At 44.3% G+C, this 24,057-nt stretch overlaps 1 protein-coding gene across 1 annotated transcript in view; it reads right to left on the reverse strand.

Moving 5' to 3' along the window:
* Nucleotides 1-23,687, reverse strand: part of LOC112242282 (huntingtin) — a gene marked incomplete at its 3' end in the record, with an annotated part of 113,680 nt that extends 89,993 nt beyond the window's left edge. Inside the window, 11 exon segments of the mRNA XM_042314537.1 lie at nucleotides 2,676-3,082; nucleotides 6,956-7,033; nucleotides 10,377-10,581; nucleotides 10,698-10,876; nucleotides 11,761-11,902; nucleotides 12,536-12,674; nucleotides 16,089-16,168; nucleotides 16,567-16,626; nucleotides 18,817-18,835; nucleotides 20,693-20,776; nucleotides 23,229-23,687. Coding sequence (XP_042170471.1) covers nucleotides 2,676-3,082; nucleotides 6,956-7,033; nucleotides 10,377-10,581; nucleotides 10,698-10,876; nucleotides 11,761-11,902; nucleotides 12,536-12,674; nucleotides 16,089-16,168; nucleotides 16,567-16,626; nucleotides 18,817-18,835; nucleotides 20,693-20,776; nucleotides 23,229-23,329 — 1,494 coding nt within the window.
* Between the last annotated feature and the right edge of the window lie 370 nt (nucleotides 23,688-24,057).

Genomic DNA, 24,057 nt, shown 5'->3' on the forward strand with positions numbered 1-24,057 from the left:
GGGGGAAGAGGGGGAGCGAGAGGTAAGGAGGGTAGGGGGGTCGAGAAGGAGGGGAGAAGGGAGGAGGGGGGGAGCGAGAGGTAAAGAGGAGCGAGGGGGAGGGGATTCGTTTTAGATTTCTGAAGAGTTTCAATGATCTTTCTAAGAAAACTAATAAATCACCAAACAAGAAGGATGGGGAAAGCAACCAATCAGGAGGGGATTAAATCCTTGACTCCAGATTGCCATGGAAACGAGAGAGGGGGAGAAGGGGGCGGTTCTTAGCAGGGAGTAGAGTACCGGTCTTAAGGAACGGGGGGGCGGGTTCGGACGGACGAGAGTGACAAGAACAAAACGGAACTACAGCCAGGTATATCCCCCCTCCCTTCTGACATCATCAACCAATCAGCCAATCACCTTGCTACTACCGCTAGAGGAAGCGTCGGCGCCAGAAGAGAGGGAGGAAGAAGAAGAAGCAGCAGCAGCGGAGGAGGAAGAGGAGGAAGAGGAGGAGGAGTAGACGGAAGAGTCGCTGTCGGACGCGTCTGGACCCTCGGTGGAGGTCGGAGAGGGAGGGGCCTCAAACGGCGGCTCCACCATCACCCGTGGCAACCGCGGACGCGACTGCGTGTCATGGGGTGGGTGGGTGGAGGGAGGAGGAGGAGGGCAGACCATAGAATCAGAATTAGAAGAACGGACATTCCCATTCAAAGCAATGTTACGCCAAATGCTTAACGACAGTCTACCGGGCATAACGGCCGTCTACCGGGCATAACGGACGTCTACCGGGCATAACGACAGTCTACCGGGCATACAGTCCGGGCATAACGACAGTCTACCGGGCATAACGACAGTCTACCGGGCATAACGACCGTCTACCGGGCATAACGACCGTCTACCGGGCATAACGACCGTCTACCGGGCATAACGACCGTCTACCGGGCATAACGACCGTCTACCGGGCATAACGACAGTCTACCGGGCATAACGACAGTCTACCGGGCATACGGCCGTCCACCGGGCATAACGGCCGTCCACCGGGCATAACGGCCGTCCACCGGGCATAACGGCCGCCCACCGGGCATAACGGCCGCCCACCGGGCATAACGGCCGCCCACGGGCATAACGGCCGTCCACCGGGCATAACGTCCACCGGGCATAACGGCCGTCCACCGGGCATAACGGCCGTCCACCGGGCATAACGCCGTCTACCGGGCATAACGGCAGTCCACCGGGCATAACGGCCGTCCACCGGGCATAACGGCCGTCCACCGGGCATAACGGCCGTCCACGGGCATAACGGGCCGCCCACCGGGCATCCACCGGGCATAACGACAGTCCACCGGGCATAACGACAGTCCACCGGGCATAACGTCCACCGGGCATCCACCGGGCATAACGGCCGCATAACGGCCGTCCACCGGGCATAACGGCCGCCCACCGGGCATAACGGCCGCCCACCGGGCATAACGGCCGTCCACCGGGCATAACGGCCGGGCATAACCCACCGGGCATAACGGTCCACCGCCCACCGGGCATAACGGCCGCCTACCGGGCATAACGACAGTCTACCGGGCATAACGGTGTCCACCGGGCATAACGGCCGTCCACCGGGCATAACGGCCGTCCACCGGGCATAACGGCCGTCCACCGGGCATAACGACAGTCTACCGGGCATAACGACAGTCTACCGGGCATAACGGCAGTCTACCGGGCATAACGGCAGTCTACCGGGCATAACAGCAGTCTACCGGGCATAACGACAGTCTACCGGGCATAACGGCCGTCTACCGGGCATAACGACAGTCTACGCCAACCACTGTGAGCCTCAGTGTTTAACACATGCAACCAACGGCATCTAGTGGGTTCCAATCAGAAACCTGCACGACTGATGATGGGGTTTTGATTCATTCTACTGAGTCTAATTCTATGGTCTGGGCAACCTGGTCCATTCATTCTACTGAGTCTAATTCTATGGTCTGGGAAACCTGGTCCATTCATTCTACTGAGTCTAATTCTATGGTCTGGGAAACCTGGTCCATTCATTCTACTGAGTCTAATTCTATGGTCTGGGAAACCTGGTCCATTCATTCTACTGAGTCTAATTCTATGGTCTGGGAAACCTGGTCCATTCATTCTACTGAGTCTAATTCTATGGTCTGGGAAACCTGGTCCATTCATTCTACTGAGTCTAATTCTATGGTCTGGGAAACCTGGTCCATTCATTCTACTGAGTCTAATTCTATGGTCTGGGAAAGCTGGTCCATTCATTCTACTGAGTCTAATTCTATGGTCTGGGAAACCTGGTCCATTCATTTTACTGAGTCTAATTCTATGGTCTGGGAAACCTGGTCCATTCATTCTACTGAGTCTAATTCTATGGTCTGGGAAAGCTGGTCCATTCATTCTACTGAGTCTAATTCTATGGTCTGGGAAACCTGGTCCATTCATTCTACTGAGTCTAATTCTATGGTCTGGGAAACCTGGTCCATTCATTCTACTGAGTCTAATTCTATGGTCTGGGAAACCTGGTCCATTCCAACTGATTCAAATCACTCATTCCAACTCCAATCTCTAATCCCCCCAGTATCAGCAACATCGGAGGACAGTCGAGCGTGTTCGCTTCTAGTAAATCAAATCAAAACTACTTCTCTGTAAATAACAAAGTCTCACTCCTACATGTCAGGCAGACTTACGAGTTCAGCAACGTCTGAAGGTGTGGCGGCCGAGTCCGGCCCCTCTGTGGTGGTCTGTGATGAGTCGGCGCTCGGGGGCAGCGAGGGGTCTCCCAGGGGGTCCAGCAGGGGCCCGTCGGGCATCTCCGCGTTCTCCGGTGTGGCGTAGTCGGCCGTTTCCGGGGTAACGTTAGCCCCGCTGGAGCTGTGGCTGAGCATGTCCTCGTCCGCTGCGTTGTCATTGGGCGACTCGGGAGTCCCCGCCCCTCCCTCGCCGCCGGACGTCCCGAGGGCAGTCGTTCCGTGTTCCGAGGAGGCGCCACCGAGGTCCACGGAGTCGCCGGGCTGCAGAGCATGCTGTGAGGAGCGGGGCTGCTGGGTAATGATGTCGACCACCTGGGCGGTGGCGTCGGCGCCCGCGACAGAGGCTGAGTCAAGGCGGGAGACACATTAAAATCATCCCCTCTCTCTCAAACTCATCTTTCAATACAACAAACAGGGAGAGTAAAGAATGGACCCCCCCACCCCTGGTTGATTTAATTGAAGAAATATTTGCACGTTTTGTTCTATTTGATTGAAGTTGTACTGCTAACAGATGACTGGGTCTGGAGCAATTTAAATAGTTATTTTTGCCTGGTGTTGTGTATGATAAATTCACATCTTGTTAAGGGATTTTTTTATGAATAATGACTAAATTATGTATACATTTAAAAATCAGAACTATGACTAAAACAGAATACTACTATGTTACTGTATGGATGTATGAATCTTATTATAATCATAACACCGAATATAATGTGTGTAGTTTTAGTCAAGAATTAGAACAAGGACCGTCTGTTCCTTGTTAGAAACGAATGAAGTTATCGTCAGACCGGGCTAGAATGCTGTGTTCCTTACAGGACATCCTGTCCCCACCCAGGGAGGGGAGACCTTGGGCTTGTCGTAGATTGTTTAGCAGGTGGTAGACAGCGTGGGAAGACTTGTGAACTATACTGCCATTGTATCGGAGTGGAGGAAGGACAGTTTAAAACCTATGACGTCATTTTTAGTATATAACCTGATGTAAATTGTACTGTGATCAGTACTCTCGAGAATAAACGCTATTGATTGATTTTGAGACTGGTCTCTGTCCATTTTATGCAAATAAGTATCGAAGTAAGTATCGAAGTATAAGAAATGGCCAAAGTGTTTTAATTGTATTGGTTGATGAACATATAGGAATAAAATATCTATACTTAAGTACGTGATTGAGGTCTGTTCTTATAATAACGTATTTGTGAATTTTGTCTGGGGGGGTGGTAGGGATATATGCGTACTCGCTTCCAATTGTGACAGTTTAGTTTGGAGTTCAAGTGCTCTACGGTTTTCGTTCCTTGTTGAGACCCAGATGCGAAACACTACAGACCTATTTCCTAATAAAGCCCTTCGCTGCGTCCCACAGCATACAGATGCAATGGTTGGTTCATACGGACGGTTGGTTCATACGGACGGTTGGTTAACACGGACGGTTGGTTCATACGGATGGTTGGTTCATACGGACGGTTGGTTAACATGGGCGGTTGGTTCATACGGATGGTTGGTTAACACGGACGGTTGGTTCATACGGACGGTTGGTTAACACGGACGGTTGGTTCATACGGATGGTTGGTTAACACGGACGGTTGGTTCATACGGATGGTTGGTTAACACGGACGGTTGGTTCATACGGGTGGTTGGTTCATACGGATGGATGGTTCATACGGATAGTTGGTTCATACGGATGGTTGGTTCATACGGATGGTTGGTTCATACGGATGGTTGGTTCATACGGATGGTTGGTTCATACGGATGGTTGGTTCACACTGATGGTTGGTTCATACTGTTGGTTCATACGGATGGTTGGTTCATACTAATGGTTGGTTCATACGGATGGTTCATACGGATGGTTCATACTAATGGTTGGTTCATACTAATGGTTGGTTCATACTGATGGTTGGTTCATACTGATGGTTGGTTCATACTGATGGTTGGTTCATACTGATGGTTGGTTCATACTGATGGTTGGTTCATACGGATGGTTGGTTCATACGGATGGTTGGTTCATACGGATGGTTGGTTCATACGGATGGTTGGTTCATACTGATGGTTGGTTCATACTGATGGTTGGTTCATACGGATGGTTCACATTAAAAGTGAACTGCGGGATACAGGCCTATTCCCTGTCAAGGATAAGGATGGTTGGTTCATACGGATGGTTGGTTCATACGGATGGTTGGTTCATACTGATGGTTGGTTCATACGGATGGTTGGTTCATACGGATGGTTGGTTCATACGGATGGTTCACATTAAAAGTGAACTGCGGGATACAGGCCTATTCCCTGTCAAGGATAAGGATGGTTGGTTCATACGGATGGTTGGTTCATACGGACGGTTGGTTCATACGGACGGTTGGTTCATACGGACGGTTGGTTCATACGGACAGTTGGTTAATACTGATGGTTGGTTCATACAGATGGTTGGTTAATAGGGATGTTTGGTTCATACGGATGGTTGCTTCATACCGATTGTTGGTTCATACTGATGGTTGGTTCATACGGATGGTTGGTTCATACGGATGGGTTGAACATACGGATGGTTGGTTCATACAGATGGTTCATACTGATGGTTGGTTCATACTGATGGTTGGTTCATACGGATGGTTGGTTCACACGGATGGTTGGTTCATAATTATGGTAGGTTCATACGGATGGTTGGTTCATACGGATGGATGGTTCATACGGGTGGTTGGTTCATACGGATGGATGGTTCATACGGATGGTTGGTTCATACGGATGGTTGTTCATACGGATGGTTGGTTCATACGGATGGTTGGTTCATACTGTTGGTTCATACGGATGGTTGGTTCACACTGATGGTTGGTTCATACTGTTGGTTCATACGGATGGTTGGTTCATACTAATGGTTGGTTCATACGGATGGTTCATACTAATGGTTGGTTCATACGGATGGTTGTTCATACGGATGGTTGGTTCATACGGATGGTTGGTTCATACGGATGGTTGGTTCATACTGTTGGTTCATACGGATGGTTGGTTCACACTGATGGTTGGTTCATACTGTTGGTTCATAATGATGGTTGGTTCATACTGATGGTTGGTTCATACTGATGGTTGGTTCATACAGATGGTTGGTTCATACAGATGGTTGGTTCATACGGATGGTTGGTTCATACGGATGGTTGGTTCATACTGATGGTTGGTTCATACGGATGTTTGGTTCATACGGATGGTTGGTTCATACGGATGGTTCATACTGATGGTTGGTTCATACTGATGGTTGGTTCATACTGATGGTTGGTTCATACGGATGGTTGGTTCATACGGATGGTTGGTTCATACGGATGGTTGGTTCATACGGATGGTTCACATTAAAAGTGAACTGCAGGATACAGGCCTATTCCGTCAGTTTCATAAATCTTTTGTTCCATTAGTTAATATTTGAATATTCATAATAGTGATAGTTAATCATTTTAATAATAGACCCCCCTAATGATTATACAATTGGCTCGACATGTCGGATACCATGGCAATTAACGAATGATTTACGTTTAAACGATTAACATTCAAACGATCAAACAATTGGATAAGCATCGTACCAACATGTCATAACAATAATAATAATAATAATAAAATAAATAATAATAACAATAATAAATATTTAATCATAATAACAATAATAGTAATAATAAATAATAATAATAAATAAATAATAACAATAATAAATAATAATAAATAATAACACTAATAGTAATAATTAATAATTAATAAATAATAACAATAATAGTAATAATAAATAATAATAATAAATAAATAATAAATAATAATAAATAATAACAATAATAGTAATAATAAATAATAAATAATAACAATAATAGTAATAATAAATAATAATAATAATAAATAAATAATAACACTAATACATAATAATAAATAATAACACTAATAGTAATAATAAATAATAATAATAACAAAAATAATAACACAAATAATAATAATAACAAAAATAATGGTAATTAATAATAACAGAAATAATAATAACAATAATACTAACAATAATAATACTTGTAATTAATAATAACAATACTAATAATTGTAATTAATAATAATAATAATAATAAATAAATAATGAATCATAATAAATAATAACAATAATAATAATAAATAATAACAATACTAATAAATAATAAATCATAATAAATAATAATAATAATAATAAGGTGCTTGAGTGATATGAATGTTGATGTTCCTGTATTCTGTCTCACCTGTAAAGGCCCCGGTGGTGACCTCTGCCCTCTCAGGGTCGTCCTCCAACCCCTCCTCCTCCCCCGACAGCATCTTGCCTGGGACACACAAACAGGATAAAGACGGCTACTGTAACATGACCTGGACTAGTTTAAAAGTCAGCAGTGTTAGAGAAAGCTGTGGTAGAGGACTACTGTAACAGTCTCAACATGACCAGTCAGCAGCGTTAGAGAAAGCTGTGGTAGACCAATGGTTCTCCAACCTCTCCTCTGGGACCCAAAGTCCTTCCATGTATTTCAACTATTCTAAAGCTAAAACAACCTGAACACCCAACTTCTTCTTTAGCTTCATCAGACGTGCTAGTCCAGGAACACACCAAACTAGTCCAGGAACACACCAAACTAGACCAGGAATACATCAAACTAGACCAGGAATACACCAAACTAGACCAGGAACACACCAAAACTAGTTCAGGAACACACCAAACTAGTCCAGGAACACACCAAACTAGTCCAGGAACACACCAAACTAGTCCAGGAACACACCAAACTAGTCCAGGAACACACCAAAACTAGTCCAGGAACACATCAAAACTAGTCCAGGAACACATCAAACTAGTCCAGGAATACACCAAACTAGACCAGGAATACACCAAACTAGACCAGGAATACACCAAACTAGACCAGGAATACACCAAACTAGACCGGGAACACACCAAACTAGTCCAGGAACACACCAAACTAGTCCAGGAACACACCAAACTAGTCCAGGAATAAATGAAACTAGTCTAGGAACACACCAAACTAGTCCAGGAACACACCAAACTAGTCCAGGAATAAATTAAACTAGTCCAGGAACACACCAAACTAGTCCAGGAACACACCAAACTAGTCCAGGAACACACCAAACTAGTCCAGGAATAAATTAAACTAGTCCAGGAATAAATTAAACTAGTCCAGGAACACACCAAACTAGTCCAGGAACACATCAAACTAGTCCAGGAACACATCAAACTAGTCCAGGAATACACCAAACTAGTCCAGGAACACACACAATAGTCCAGGAACACATCAAACTAGTCCAGGAATAAATTAAACTAGTCCAGGAACACACCAAACTAGTCCAGGAATAAATTAAACTAGTCCAGGAACACACCAAACTAGTCCAGGTATAAATTAAACTAGTCCAGGAACACATCAAACTAGTCCAGGAATACACCAAACTAGTCCAGGAACACACCAAACTAGTCCAGGAACACATCAAACTAGTCCAGGAATAAATTAAACTAGTCCAGCAACACACCAAACTAGTCCAGGAATAAATTAAACTAGTCCAGGAACACACCAAACTAGTCCAGGAATAAATTAAACTAGTCCAGGAACACACCAAACTAGTCCAGGAAGACATGTTGAATGGCTGGGGATGCTGGAGGAGAGGTTTGGGAAACACTGTGTCAGATAGAGGGAACGGGATACAGGAGAGAGAGAGAGTTATTAAAATCACCTTTCTGTTTTCTGAGGAGGAGTGGACTATTACAGGAAGACCCGCCCCCGGCTGCCAGCAGGAAACAGGAAGAACACACACAGGAACAGGAAGTGAAGGAGAGAAAAGAAGAAAAGCCCCATGGGAAATAGCCATTATACCCCAAACAGAGGAAGAGAGTTAGTTAGTAAGAGAAGCTATTCATCCCAAATGGCACCCTATTCCCTATATAGTGCACTTATTTTAACAAGACCCCTATAGGGCACTAGTAGTTCACTATATAGGGAATAGGGCCCTGGTCACTAGTAGTTCACTATATAGGGAATAGGGCTCTGGTCTCTAGTAGATCACTATATAGGGAATAGGGCTCTGGTCACTAGTAGTTCACTATATAGGGAATAGGGCTCTGGTCACTAGTAGATCACTATATAGGGAATAGGGCTCTAGTATCTAGTAGTTCACTATATAGGGAATAGGGCTCTGGTCACTAGTAGATCATCTAGTAGTTCACTATATAGGAATAGGGCTCTAGTATCTAGTAGTTCACTATATAGGAATAGGGTCACTAGTAGATCACTATATAGGGAATAGGGCTCTAGTATCTAGTAGTTCACTATATAGGGAATAGGGCTCTGGTCACTAGTAGATCACTATATAGAATAGGGCTCTGGTCACTAGTAGATCACTATATAGGGAATAGGGCTCTAGTATCTAGTAGTTCACTATATAGGGAATAGGGCTCTGGTCACTAGTAGATCACTATATAGGGAATAGGGCTCTGGTCACTAGAATAGGGCTCTGGTCACTAGTAGATCACTATATAGGGAATAGGGCTCTAGTATCTAGTAGTTCACTATATAGGGGGCTCTAGTATCTAGTAGTTCACTATATAGGGAATAGGGCTCTGGTCACTAGTAGATCACTATATAGGGAATAGGGCTCTAGTATCTAGTAGTTCACTATATAGGGAATAGGGCTCTAGTATCTAGTAGTTCACTATATAGGAATAGGGCTCTAGTATCTAGTAGTTCACTATATAGGGAATAGGGCTCTGGTCACTAGTAGTTCACTATATAGGGAATAGGGCTCTAGTATCTAGTAGTTCACTATATAGGGAATAGGGCTCTAGTATCTAGTAGTTCACTATATAGGGAATAGGGCTCTAGTATCTAGTAGTTCACTATACACTGAGTGTACAAAACATTAGGAACACCTGCTCTTTCCATGACAGACTGACCAGGTGAAAGATATGATTCCTTATGGAAGTCACCTGTTAAATCCTCTTCAATCAGTGTCGATGAAGGGCAGGAGACGGGTTAAAGAATGATTTTTAAGCCTAGAGACAATTGAGACATGGAATGTGTATGTCTGCTATTCAGAGGGTGAACGGACAAGACAAATTATTGAAGTGCCTTTGAACAGGGTGTGGTAGGAGGTGCCAGGTGTGTCAAGAACTGCAACGCTGCTGGGTTTTCCACGCTCAACAGTTCCCCCCTGTGTATCAGGAACGGTCCACCACCCAAAGGACATCCAGTCAACTTTGACACAACTTGTGGGAAGTGTTGGAGTCAACATGGGGGCCAGCATCCCTGTGGAACACTTTAGACACCTTGTAGAGTCAACATGGACCAGCATCCCTGTGGAACGCTTTAGACACCTTGTAGAGTCCCCTGCCCTGATGAATTGAGTCTGTTCTGAGGACAAAGGGGGGTGTAACTCAATATTAGGAATGTGTTCCTAATGTTTTGCATACTCAGTGTATAGTGAGCCTTTTGGGACCAATCAGCAGACAGCAAAAAAAAAAAAAGAACAGAGAGACAGGAGGCGGAGCTCTGTACAGTGACTGGCAGAGAATTCACCCAATGACTGGGCTTTGTAATTCGAAACGAAACTATTTAACCGACAAGAGCAATCCACCAACGGCCAAGCAGTATTCGTTTGATTGATGGGCGGACTAACCAATGAACTCCAGGATGCTGCCGGAGTGGGCGCGTCTCTCCACGTCCCGTCGGAACACGCTGGCGTGCGGAACACTGCCGGGCGTAATGAGCATGTGCAGTAGCTCCGGGGGAGGAGTCCGGAACATCTGCTGCATCAGTTCCAGAGAGGCCGTCACCACGTTGTGGTCGCCATGCTGGCTGTAGTGGAGAGTCAACTCATAGACCTGGACACACACACACACACACTGTCACCACGTTGTGGTCGCCATGCTGGCTGTAGTGGAGAGTCAGTCATAGACCTGGACACACACACACACGACACACACACACACTGACTGACTTGCAGTAGCTGTTCAGGCGTGGGCTGTAAGTCTGCCTCCTTCCTCATGACTCCGAAACTTCCTTTCAGGCTGGTGGTCCTGTCCTGTTGCTGTAGTTGAGGCATCAGGTAGCGAAGGGTTAACAACACCCCCAGGACCAGGTGGTTAGGATGTTCCTCATCGACAGGGACCAACAGACCTGGAGAGAGAGAGAGAGAAAGAGATGTTCACCTCATCTACAGGGACCAACAGACCTGAGAGAGAGAGAGAGAGAGAGAGAGAGAGATGTTCACCTCATCTCAGGGACCAACAGACCTGGAGAGAGAGAGAGAGAGAGAGAGAGAGAGAGAGATGTTCACCTCATCTACAGGGACCAACAGACCTGGAGAGGAGAGAGAGAGAGACAGAGAGAGAGAAAGAGATGTTCACCTCATCTACAGGGACCAACAGACCTGGAGAGAGAAAGAGATAGAGAGAGAGATGTTCACCTCATCTCCTGAGACAGAGAGAGAGAGAGAGAGAGAGAGAGAGAGAGAGATGTTCACATCATCTACAGGGACCAACAGACCTGGAGAGAGAGAGAGAGAGAGAGAGAGAGAGAGAGAGAAAGAGACAGAGAGAGAAAGAGACAGAGACAGAGAGAGAAAGAGACAGAGACAGAGAAAGAGACAGAGACAGAGAGAGAAAGAGAGATAGAGACAGAGACAGAGAGAGAAAGAGATCTCAGACAGAGAAAGAGACAGAGACAGAGAGAGAGAGACAGAGAGAGAAAGAAAGAGACAGAGAGAGAAAGAGACAGAGACAGAGAGACAGACTAAGAGAAGAGACAGAGAGAGAAAGAGACAGAGACAGCAGAGAGACAGAGAGAGAAAGAGACAGAGAGAGAGATGTTCATCTCATCTACAGAGACTAACAGACAACTATCCACTGAAGGAAAAACGGTCCCAGAACTAAATGATAAGTGATGATGCCTGTGCTATGGGCTGGTCATGTTTGGTACTGACCCAGCAGGACGTTGAGCAGCCAGGGCTAAATGATAAGTGATGATGCCTGTGCTATGGGCTGGTCGAGTTTGGTACTGACCCAGCAGGACGTTGAGCAGCCAGGTGTAGAAGTAGGAGGCCCGTCTCGAGTGTTGACAGACACTAGCCGCTGAGCTGGCGGCCGTCCGGCGGATCGTAGGAGAAGTGGACTTCAGGTTGGCCACAAACGACTTTAGCAACACCTGAATATGTCAGATCAGACACCATCAGACAAATATAAACTGGGTGTGTCGAGCCCTGGATGCTGATTGGCTGACAGCCGTGGTATATTAGACCGTATACCACGGGGTATGACAAAAACAGGATTTTTACTGCTCTAATTACGTTGGTAACCAGTTTATAATAGCAATAAGACACCCCAGGGGGTTTGTGGTATATGGCCAATATACCACGGTTAACGGATGTATCCAGGCACTCCGCGTTGCGTCGTGCGTAAGAACAGCCCTTAGCCGTGGTATATTGGTCATATACCACACCCCCTCTGGCCATATACCCCACCCCCTCTGGCCATATACCCCACCCCCTCTGGCCATATACCACACCCCCTCTGGCCATATACCCCCTCCCACCCCCTCTGGCCATATACCCCACCCCCCCTCTGGCCATATACCACACTCCCTCTGGCCATATACCCCCTCTGGTCATATACACCCCCTCTGGCCTTTATAGCTTCATTCTACAACAGATACAGACAAGAGGACATCGATACTTCCATTATTCTCTGTTACTCAAGGTTTTTAATACAACATTTTAACAGAGGTTGTTCTGGGGTCTTTAAGTTCTGTGTGTGTGTGTGTGTGTGTGTGTGTGTGTACCTTGACTTCTCCGTCGTTAGCGAAGTGTCCCAGAGCAGTCATGATCTTAGGCACGGCAGCCGACAGGGTCTCCTGGACAGTCTCCTCCTGTCTCTTCGTGATCCTGGTCAGACAGGGGAGGAGGTTCACCAGGTACGGTCTGGAGGAGGGGAGGGAGAGAAGGAGTCAGAGACCAAGCCAGTCCTCAGGAGACCGGGTACATAACAACAGATCCTGAGCCAGGAGTATTACCTCACAGGACCCAACACCTCATAGTATTACCCCACAGGACCCAACACCTCATAGTATTACCCCACCTCATAGTACTACCCCACAGGACCCAACACCTCATAGTATTACCCCACAGGACCAACACCTCATAGTATTACCCCACAGGACCAACACCTCATAGTATTACCCCACAGGACCAACACCTCATAGTATTACCCCACAGGACCCAACACCTCATAGTATTACCCCACCTCATAGTATTACCCCACAGGACCCAACACCTCATAGTATTACCTCACAGGACCCAACACCTCATAGTATTACCCCACAGGACCCAACACCTCATAGTATTACCTCCCCACCTCATAGTATTACCCCACAGGACCCAACACCTCATAGTATTACCTCACAGGACCCAACACCTCATAGTATTACCCCACAGGACCAACACCTCATAGTATTACCCCACAGGACCAACACCTCATAGTATTACCCCACAGGACCCAACACCTCATAGTATTACCCCACAGGACCCAACACCTCATAGTATTACCCCACAGGACCCAACACCTCATAGTATTACCCCACAGGACCAACACCTCATAGTATTACCCCACAGGACCAACACCTCATAGTATTACCCCACAGGACCAACACCTCATAGTATTACCCCACAGGACCCAACACCTCATAGTATTACCCCACCTCATAGTATTACCTCACAGGACCCAACACCTCATAGTATTACCCCACAGGACCCAACACCTCATAGTATTACCCCACAGGACCAACACCTCATAGTATTACCCCACAGGACCAACACCTCATAGTATTACCCTCACAGGACCCAACACCTCATAGTATTACCCCACAGGACCCAACACCTCATAATATTACCCCACCTCATAGTATTACCCCACAGGACCCAACACCTCATAGTATTACCTCACAGGACCCAACACCTCATAGTATTACCCCACAGGACCCAACACCTCATAGTATTACCCCACCTCATAGTATTACCTCACAGGACCCAACACCTCATAGTATTACCCCACAGGACCCAACACCTCATAGTATTACCCCACAGGACCAACACCTCATAGTATTACCCCACAGGACCAACACCTCATAGTATTACCCCACAGGACCCAACACCTCATAGTATTACCCCACCTCATAGTATTACCCCACAGGACCCAACACCTCATAGTATTACCTCACAGGACCCAACACCTCATAGTATTACCCCACAGGACCCAACACCTCATAGTATTACCCCACCTCATAGTACTACCCCACAGGACCCAACACCTCATAGTATTACCCCACCTCATAGTATTACCCCACAGGACCCAACACCTCATAGTATTACCCCACCTCATAGTACTACCCCACAGGACCAACACCTCATAGTATTACCCCACCTCATAGTACTACCCCACAGGACCCAACACCTCATAGTATTACCCCACAGGACCCAACACCTCATAGTATTACCCCACCTCATAGTATTCCCCACAGGACCAACATCTCAAAGTATTACCCCACAGGACCAACACCTCATAGTATTACCCCACCTCATATTATTACCCCACAGGACCAACACCTCATAGTATTACCTCACAGGACCCAACACCTCATAGTATTACCCCACCTCATAGTATTACCCCACAGGACCCAACACCTCATAGAATTACCCCACAGGACCCAACACCTCATAGTATTACCCCACACGACCCAACACCTCATAGTATTACCCCACCTCATAGTATTACCCCACCTCATAGTATTACCTCACAGGACCCAACACCTCATAGTATTACCCCACAGGACCCAACACCTCATAGTATTACCCCACACGACCCAACACCTCATAGTATTACCCCACCTCATAGTATTACCCCACAGGACCCAACACCTCATAGTATTACCCCACCTCATAGTATTACCCCACAGGACCCAACACCTCATAGTATTAACCCACCTCATAGTATTACCCCACAGGACAAAAATGCTGTTTAGACCAGAGGGTATAAATCCAGTCTAAATGCTGTTTAGACCAGAGTGTATAAATCCAGTCTAAATGCTGTTTAGACCAGAGTGTATAAATCCAGTCTAAATGCTGTTTAGACCAGTGTGTATAAATCCAGTCTAAATGCTGTTTAGACCAGAGTGTATAAATCCAGTGTATAAATCCAGTCTAAATTTTGTTTAGACCAGAGTGTATAAATCCAGTGTATAAATCCAGTCTAAATGATGTTTAGACCAGTGTGTATAAATCCAGTCTAAATGCTGTTTAGACCAGAGTGTATAAATCCAGTGTATAAATCCAGTCTAAATGCTGTTTAGACCAGAGTGTATAAATCCAGTGTATAAATCCAGTCTAAATTTTGTTTAGACCAGAGTGTATAAATCCAGTGTATAAATCCAGTCTAAATGATGTTTAGACCAGTGTGTATAAATCCAGTCTAAATGCTGTTTAGACCAGAGGGTATAAATCCAGTCTAAATGCTGTTTAGACCAGAGGGTATAAATCCAGTCTAAATGCTGTTTAGACCAGAGGGTATAAATCCAGTCTAAATGCTGTTTAGACCAGAGGGTATAAATCCAGTCTAAATGCTGTTTAGACCAGAGTGTATAAATCCAGTGTATAAATCCAGTCTAAATGCTGTTTAGACCAGAGTGTATAAATCCAGTGTATAAATCCAGTCTAAATGCTGTTTAGACCAGAGTGTATAAATCCAGTCTAAATGCTGTTTAGACCAGAGTGTATAAATCCAGTGTATAAATCCAGTCTAAATGCTGTTTAGACCAGTGTGTATAAATCCAGTCTAAATGCTGTTTAGACCAGAGTGTATAAATCCAGTGTATAAATCCAGTCTAAATGCTGTTTAGACCAGAGTGTATAAATCCAGTCTAAATGCTGTTTAGACCAGAGTGTATAAATCCAGTCTAAATGCTGTTTAGACCAGAGTGTATAAATCCAGTCTAAATGCTGTTTAGACCAGAGTGTATAAATCCAGTCTAAATGCTGTTTAGACCAGAGTGTATAAATCCAGTGTATAAATCCAGTCTAAATGCTGTTTAGACCAGAGTGTATAAATCCAGTGTATAAATCCAGTCTAAATGCTGTTTAGACCAGAGTGTATAAATCCAGTGTATAAATCCAGTCTAAATGCTGTTTAGACCAGAGTGTATAAATCCAGTCTAAATGCTGTTTAGACCAGAGTGTATAAATCCAGTCTATAAATCCATACTTCACATTCTATAAATACATTTAAAGTATGACGTGCAGAATGCACTTGGTCTCTGTGCTTACTCAGGTGTGTGTGTCTCCTACCTGCATTTCTGTGGTCTGACGAGGTGTGCTAGCTCAGCGAACCTCCAGAGAGCAGCCCTCAGGCTCCGAGAGGCACCGTTCTAACAGATAGATATATACACACACACACCTTCATCGTCATGATCTTCATCAACATGTCCATCATCATCATCAACATAAACATTACCATCCTGATATTTCCCCTCGTAATCATAACCAAAACCACCACAGTCAATCACAATTAACATTTGTCATAATATTCGTCTTACTCTTCATCATCAGTTACCACATCAATCCATTGAGGATCAGTGAACAGGACTCCATAACAACAGGACTCCATAACAACAGGACTCCATAACAACAGGACTCCATAACAACAGGACTCCATAACAACAGGACTCCATAACAACAGGACTCCATAACAACAGGACTCCATAACAACAGGACTCCATTACAACAGGACTCCATAACAACAACAACAACAACTTTATCTACAAACCTTTTTAATTTCTTTGTAGAGCTCCAGCTGCAGTCTGGGCAGGTTGGAGTCCATCAGCGCCTGATAGAGAGACAGAGAGACGTAAAAACTACAACCTGACAGAACTAGATAGAGAGAACTAGATAGAGAAAGAAAGAACTAGATAGAGAGAAAGAGAGAACTAGATAGAGAGAAGAGAGAACTAGATAGAGAAGAGAGAACTAGATAGAGAGAAAGAGAGAACTAGATAGAGAGAAGAGAGAACTAGATAGAGAGAAGAGAGAACTAGATAGAGAGAACTGATAGAGAGAAGAGAGAACTAGATAGAGAGAAAGAGAGAACTAGATAGAGAGAAAGAGAGAACTAGAGAGAGAAGAGAGAACTAGATAGAGAGAACTGATAGAGAGAAAGAGAGAACTAGATAGAGAGAAGAGAGAACTAGATAGAGAGAACTGATAGAGAGAAAGAGAGAACTAGATAGAGAGAAAGAGAGAGAACTAGATAGAGAGAAGAGAGAACTAGATAGAGAGAAAGAGAGAGAACTAGATAGAGAGAACGAGAGAAAGAACTAGATAGAGAGAAAGAGAGAACTAGATAGAGAGAAGAGAGAACTAGATAGAGAGAACTGATAGAGAGAAGAGAGAACTAGATAGAGAGAAAGAGAGAACTAGATAGAGAGAAGAGAGAACTAGATAGAGAGAAGAGAGAACTAGATAGAGAGAAGAGAGAACTAGATAGAGAGAACTGATAGAGAGAAAGAGAGAGAACTAGATAGAGAGAAGAGAGAACTAGATAGAGAGAAAGAGAGAGAACTAGATAGAGAGAACGAGAGAAAGAACTAGATAGAGAGAACGAGAGAACTAGATAGAGAGAAAGAGAGAACTAGATAGAGAGAAAGAGAGAACTAGATAGAGAGAAGAGAGAACTAGATAGAGAGAAAGAAAGAACTAGATAGAGAGAAAGAGAGAACTAGATAGAGAGAAGAGAGAACTAGATAGAGAAGAGAGAACTAGATAGAGAGAAGAGAGAACTAGATAGAGAGAAAGAGAGAGAACTAGATAGAGAGAACGAGAGAAAGAACTAGATAGAGAGAACGAGAGAACTAGATAGAGAGAAAGAGAGAACTAGATAGAGAGAAAGAGAGAACTAGATAGAGAGAAGAGAGAACTAGATAGAGAGAACTAGATAGAGAGAAGAGAGAACTAGATAGAGAGAAAGAGAGAACTAGATAGAGAGAAGAGAGAACTAGATAGAGAGAAGAGAGAACTAGATAGAGAGAAAGAGAGAACTAGATAGAGAGAAGAGAGAACTAGATAGAGAGAAGAGAGAACTAGATAGAGAGAACTAGATAGAGAGAAGAGAGAACTAGATAGAGAGAAAGAGAGAACTAGATAGAGAGAAGAGAGAACTAGATAGAGAGAAGAGAGAACTAGATAGAGAGAAGAGAGAACTAGATAGAGAGAAGAGAGAACTAGATAGAGAGAAGAGAGAACTAGATAGAGAGAAGAGAGAACTAGATAGAGAGAAGAGAGAACTAGATAGAGAGAAAGAGAGAACTAGATTGATAGAGAGAAAGAGAGAACTAGATAAGAGAGAACTAGATAGAGAGAAGAGAGAACTAGATAGAGAGAAGAGAGAACTAGATAGAGAGAAAGAGAGAACAGAACTAGATGAGAAGAGAGAACTAGATAGAGAGAACGAGAGAAAGAACTAGACAGAGAACAGAGAACTAGATAGAGAGAAAGAGAGAACTAGATAGAGAGAAGAGAGAACTAGATAGAGAGAAAGAGAGAACTAGATGGAACTAGATGCCCAGAGAGAACTAGATAGAGAAGAGAGAACTAGATAGAGAGAAAGAGAGAACTCTGGAGAACTAGATAGAGAAGAGAGAACTAGATAGAGAGAAGAGAGAACTAGATAGAGAGAAAGAGAGAACAGAGAGAGAGAACTCCAACGAGAGAACTAGATAGAGAGAAGAGAGAACTAGATAGAGAGAAGAGAGAACTAGATAGAGAGAACTAGATAGAGAGAAGAGAGAACTAGATAGAGAGAAAGAGAGAACTAGATAGAGAGAAGAGAGAACTAGATAGAGAGAAAGAGAGAACTAGATAGAGAGAAGAGAGAACTAGATAGAGAGAAAGAGGGGGGACTAGATAGAGAGAAAGAGAGAGAACTAGAGAGAGAGAAAGAGAGAGAACTAGAGAGAGAACTAGAGAGAGAACAGCCATAACATTAGGTCTGAGGAGAGCAGAAGATGGGGTCCTCACTCACCTGATTCTGTTCAGGCACCCTGCCACCATCCACACACCTCATTCTGATAGCAAGAACATCTCCACATGCCCAGAAGCTTCCTCACGTTCTAATCCCACAGCCATAGAGACCTGTCCACACACACCTCATTCTGACCCCCCCCCATCACACACCTCATTCTGATATCCTCTCTCCACACACACCTTGTTCTGACCCCCCCCTCACACACCTCATTCTGATACCCCCCACACACACCTCATTCTGATACCCCCCCCCACACACACCTCATTCTGATATCCCCCCACACACACCTCATTCTGATACCCCCCTCCACACACACGTCATTCTGATACCCCCCCACACACACCTCATTCTGATACCCCCCCCACACACCTCATTCTGATACACCCCCTCTCCACACACACCTCATTCTGATACCCCCTCTCCACACACACCTCATTCTGATACCCCCCAACACACCTCATTCTGATACCCCCCCCCTCCACACACACCTCATTCTGATACCCCCCTCCACACACACCTCATTCTGATACCCCCCTCCACACACACACCTCATTCTGATACCCCCCCCACACACACACCTCGTTCTCACACACCCTTTGATGTGTAATGTCTCCAGTTCATGACCTCTGAACTAATCTAACGTAGCAGGAAGTAAGAGGAACGCCTAAAGCCCGAGATCCCACATCCGGGTTTTCAAGCGGAAAAAGAAAGCTAGCTTGAAAAAAATCTGTATCCCTGACAACCAGAAGAGCCGGATGTTGACGACTCTGCTGAAAGGTGCTTCTGGACTGAGATAGAAATCACTGACGATACTGGTCTACAGCCAATATGATATATGTGGTTTCAGAAACAGAGCCAACAGAACTATACTGGTCTACAGCCAATATGATATATGTGGTTTCAGAAACAGAGCCAACAGAACTATAGTGGTCTACAAGTTTACAGCCAATATGATATATGTGGTTTCAGAAACAGAGCCAACAGAACTATACTGGTCTACAAGTTTACAGCCAATATGATATATGTGGTTTCAGAAGTACCAGGGATGAGCATCTCTCAGTACCGCACAGGGATGAGCATCTCTCAGTACCGCACAGGGATGAGCATCTCTCAGTACCGTACAGGGATGAGCATCTCTCAGTTCTGTACAGGGATGAGCATATCATCATTCTCATATATTCTAGTACAGGGATGAAAGCCATATCTTTAAAAAGGCCATTCCATATATATCTAGCGCTGAGCCATGAGAGAAACTGGCCATCCATCACCCCACTATCAGTTAGGGGCGGGACAATGTTTCCCCATGAATATCTAACACAACTTTTCACCCCCGTCTCAAAATGGAATGGTTCAGACCATGTGGAAGTTTTGATGACTCTGAATGAGCTTCTGTTGTTGTCCCGCATCGACCATGCAGTGAGGTAGCAACATCCTCTATATCTAAAAATGAACACATATACTGACTGTTGCAAGCAAAACTGATGGTGAACCTGTACAATCCAAATCAAATATACTGTATCCTAAACCCTGATCAACATGTAACCATAAATATACTGTATCCTAAACCCTGATCAACATGTAACCATAAATATACTGTATCCTAAACCCTGATCAACATGTAACCATAAATATACTGTATCCTAAACCCTGATCAACATGTAACCATAAATATACTGTATCCCTGATCAACATGTAACCATAAATATACTGTATCCCTGATCAACATGTAACCATAAATATACTGTATCCTAAACCCTGATCAGCATATAACCATAAATATACTGTATCCTAAACCCTGATCAGCATAATATACCCCTGATTAACATATAACCAGTAAAGCTGATCCCAGATCAGTGGTGGCGGGCAGGCTTACCTCAGAGACTGGGCTATGATGTTCTCACATATGGTCAGGCAGTGGGCCACTCTGTCCTTTTTGGTGGTGGCCAGCTCTTTCTTCCTACAGAGAGAGGGAGAGGGGGAGAGAAAGAGCAATAGTGTGTGTGTGTGTGTGTGTGTGTGTGTGTGTGTGTGTGTGTGTGTGTGTGTGTGTGTGAGAGAGAGAAATCAGGTAACAAAGGGTTAATTAAGAGCACATGTAAGAAGAAAGACTGGTAGCAATTACCTTGCCTAACGAAGTGGAACAACAATGGAGAATGTGCATGTGTGATGCCAGTCTATTGCTAAAGGTAAGACTGATTACAACGTCACTGTACATGCCTGTACAACCTACATTTAGACTGTTAAATGGTTCATTAACTAATAGCTAGCCGGACTATCTGCATTGACTCATCCACATACACTGCTGCTACTGTGTATTATCTATCCTGTTGCCTGGTCACTTTATCTCTACCTGTATAAGAAAGAATTCACACCCCTTGACTTTCATCCACCTTTTGTTGTGACAGCCTGAATTTAAAACGGATTCAACTGCGATTTGATTGTGTCACTGTCCTCCTACACATTATAATCCATCATGTCAAAGTGGAATTATGTTTTAAGACATTTTTTATTTATTATTTTTACAAATGAATTCAAATTAAAAGCTGAAATGTCTTGAGTCAATAAGTATTCCCACCCTTTTGTTATGGTGAAGCCTAAATGAGTTCAGGAGTAAAAATGTGCTTAACAAGTCACATAACAAGTTACATGGACTCACTCTGTCTGCAATAATAGTGTTGAACATGATTTGTGAATGACTACCTCATCTCTGTACCCCCACACATACAATTATCTGTAAGGTCCCTCAGTCGAGCAGTGAATTTCAAACACAGTTTCAACTACATAGACCAGGGAGGTTTTCCAGGGAGGTTTTCCTATGCTCAGCGGGATATTCAAAAAGAAGGCACCTATTGGTAGATGGGTAAAAAATATCCCTTTCAGCATGGTGAAGTTATTCATTACACTTTGGATGGTGTATCAATAAACCCAGTCACTACAAAGATACAGTCACTACAGTCAGTCACTACTAACTCAGTTGCCGGAGAGGAAGGAAACCGCTCAGGGATTTCAACAACATTGTAGTTACTCCACAATTACTAACCTAAGTGACAGAGGGAAAAGAAGGAAGCCTGTATAGAATAAAAAAAAATATTCCAAATAATGCATCCTGTTTGCAACAAGACACTAAAGTAAAACTGCAAAAAAAATGTGGCAAAGCAATTACATTTATGTCCTGAATACAATACATTATGTTTGGGGCAAATCCAACACATCACTGAGTACCACTCTTCATATGTTCAAGCATGGTGGTGGCTGCATCATGTTATGGGTATGCTTGTCATTGGCAAGGACTAGGTACTTTCTTTTAGGATAAAAATAAATGGAATAGAGCAAAGCAAAGACAAAAATCCTAGAGGAAAACCTGGTTCAGTTTGCTTTCAGCAGGACAATGACCTTGCTTACCAAGAAGACGTTGAATGTTCCTGAGTGGCCTAGTTATAGTTTACCTAAAATCAGCTTCAAAATCTATGTCAAGACTTGAAAATGGCTGTCTAGCAATGATCAACAACCAACTTGACAAAGCGTGAATGCATTTCTTAACAATAATGTGCACATATTGTACAATCCAGGTGTGCAAATCTCTTAAGAGACTCACAGCTGTAATGGCTGCCAAAATATGATTCAAACATCTCAGGGGGTCTTTCATTTATTTTTCATAGAAAAAGTTCAAATTCTCTTCCACTTTGACATTAGAATACTTTGTGTGGATTGTTGTCAAAAAAATATAATTGAAAACGTTTTCATCCCACTTTAACACAACAAAATGTGGAAAAAGTCAAGGGGTGTGAATACTTCCTCAAGGCACTGTAATTCCCCCTGTTAGTATTTCTCTATTTTCTGTCTCTCTGCATTGTTGGGAAGGGCCTGTCAGTAAGCATGTCACTGGTAGTCTACACCTGTTGTTTACCAAGCATGTGACAAACAGAAATGTCATTATGTTGATTTAATAAAAGAAATGTATTGAAATCAATTATACCTATAAAAGGCTAATTCTATGTATATTAGACAACCAGCCACGAATGAGTGTGGGGGGGGAAAACTACATCAGTCAATCTGCACAATGTATATGAGAGAAGAGAAATTAAACTTGATTTTTATTTGATTTTTTCAAGATTTTACTTTAGTGAAATGATATCGTAATATTTAGTCCACCTTGGCATTTGTTTACAAGCGCCAGCTATCAAATAGACGTGGGGTGTAAAAACTGTGTGTTGTTGTGACAGGGTCGCCTGGACTGGACGGTGACAGCTAGCTAGCTAGCTATCAGGTTAGCATCGCTACCTCGCTATAACCTGCGAATAGCTTCGCTAACTAGCCAGCTAGCTAGCTAACCAGCCAACTACCGTGTATGTAAATGGAAGCTTAAATGGAAGTCTCAACACAATGACCATAAACAAACACGGACGTACTGTTTCTGAGCCGTCTCCTCGGCCGTCGGCGGTCCCTGTTGTTGTTGTTGGAAAGACTTGAGAGATTCAAAGGCCTTCATTAATTTATCCATGGTGGCCATTTTTTTTTTTTTTTTACTAGCAGTGGTTTTAAGCTTAGCTGTGGCTAATATTTACACAATTGTCGTTTAAGTGTCAGTTTAAGCTAGCTATCGGAATCAACCAGGAGTGGGGGAGCAAAACAAAACAAACAAAAAAAAACACGCACCGGGAAGCGAACCGTCCGTAGTACGACGAGCGTATGAACACTACTCGCGACTACTTTACTGCCGCCCTACCGCCTTCACTTATCGACGAAAGGAAAATCCTTTATTTATTTTACAATAGCCTCGGTAAATGAATAGGACGTTGGTTGATGTAGCCACTACCATCCATACTCAAAGCCATCTTCGATGCGCCGGGACAGAATCACAAGGAAGTGGGAGCTCCTGTGACAGTTGGTGGGGGAAGGGTTGGGCCAACGCTGCACCGGTAGCCAATCAGAGGAAGAGCGAGCACCAATAAGGACGAGGCTCGGGCCGTCGTCAGTTGTGATTGGGTGGAGGCACCAATAAGGACGAGGCTTGGGCCGTCGTGATTGGGTGGAGGCACCAATAAGGACGAGGCTCGGGCCGTTGTCAGCCGTGATTGGGTGGAGGCACCAATAAGGACGAGGCTCGGGCCGTTGTCAGCCGTGATTGGGTGGAGGCACCAATAAGGACGAGGCTCGGGCCGTTGTCAGCCGTGATTGGGTGGAGGCACCAATAAGGACGAGGCTCGGGCCGTCGTCAGTTGTGATTGGGTGGATGGG

Source organism: Oncorhynchus tshawytscha, unplaced genomic scaffold, assembly GCF_018296145.1.
Source record: "Oncorhynchus tshawytscha isolate Ot180627B unplaced genomic scaffold, Otsh_v2.0 Un_contig_3728_pilon_pilon, whole genome shotgun sequence".
Lineage (NCBI taxonomy): Eukaryota > Metazoa > Chordata > Actinopteri > Salmoniformes > Salmonidae > Oncorhynchus > Oncorhynchus tshawytscha.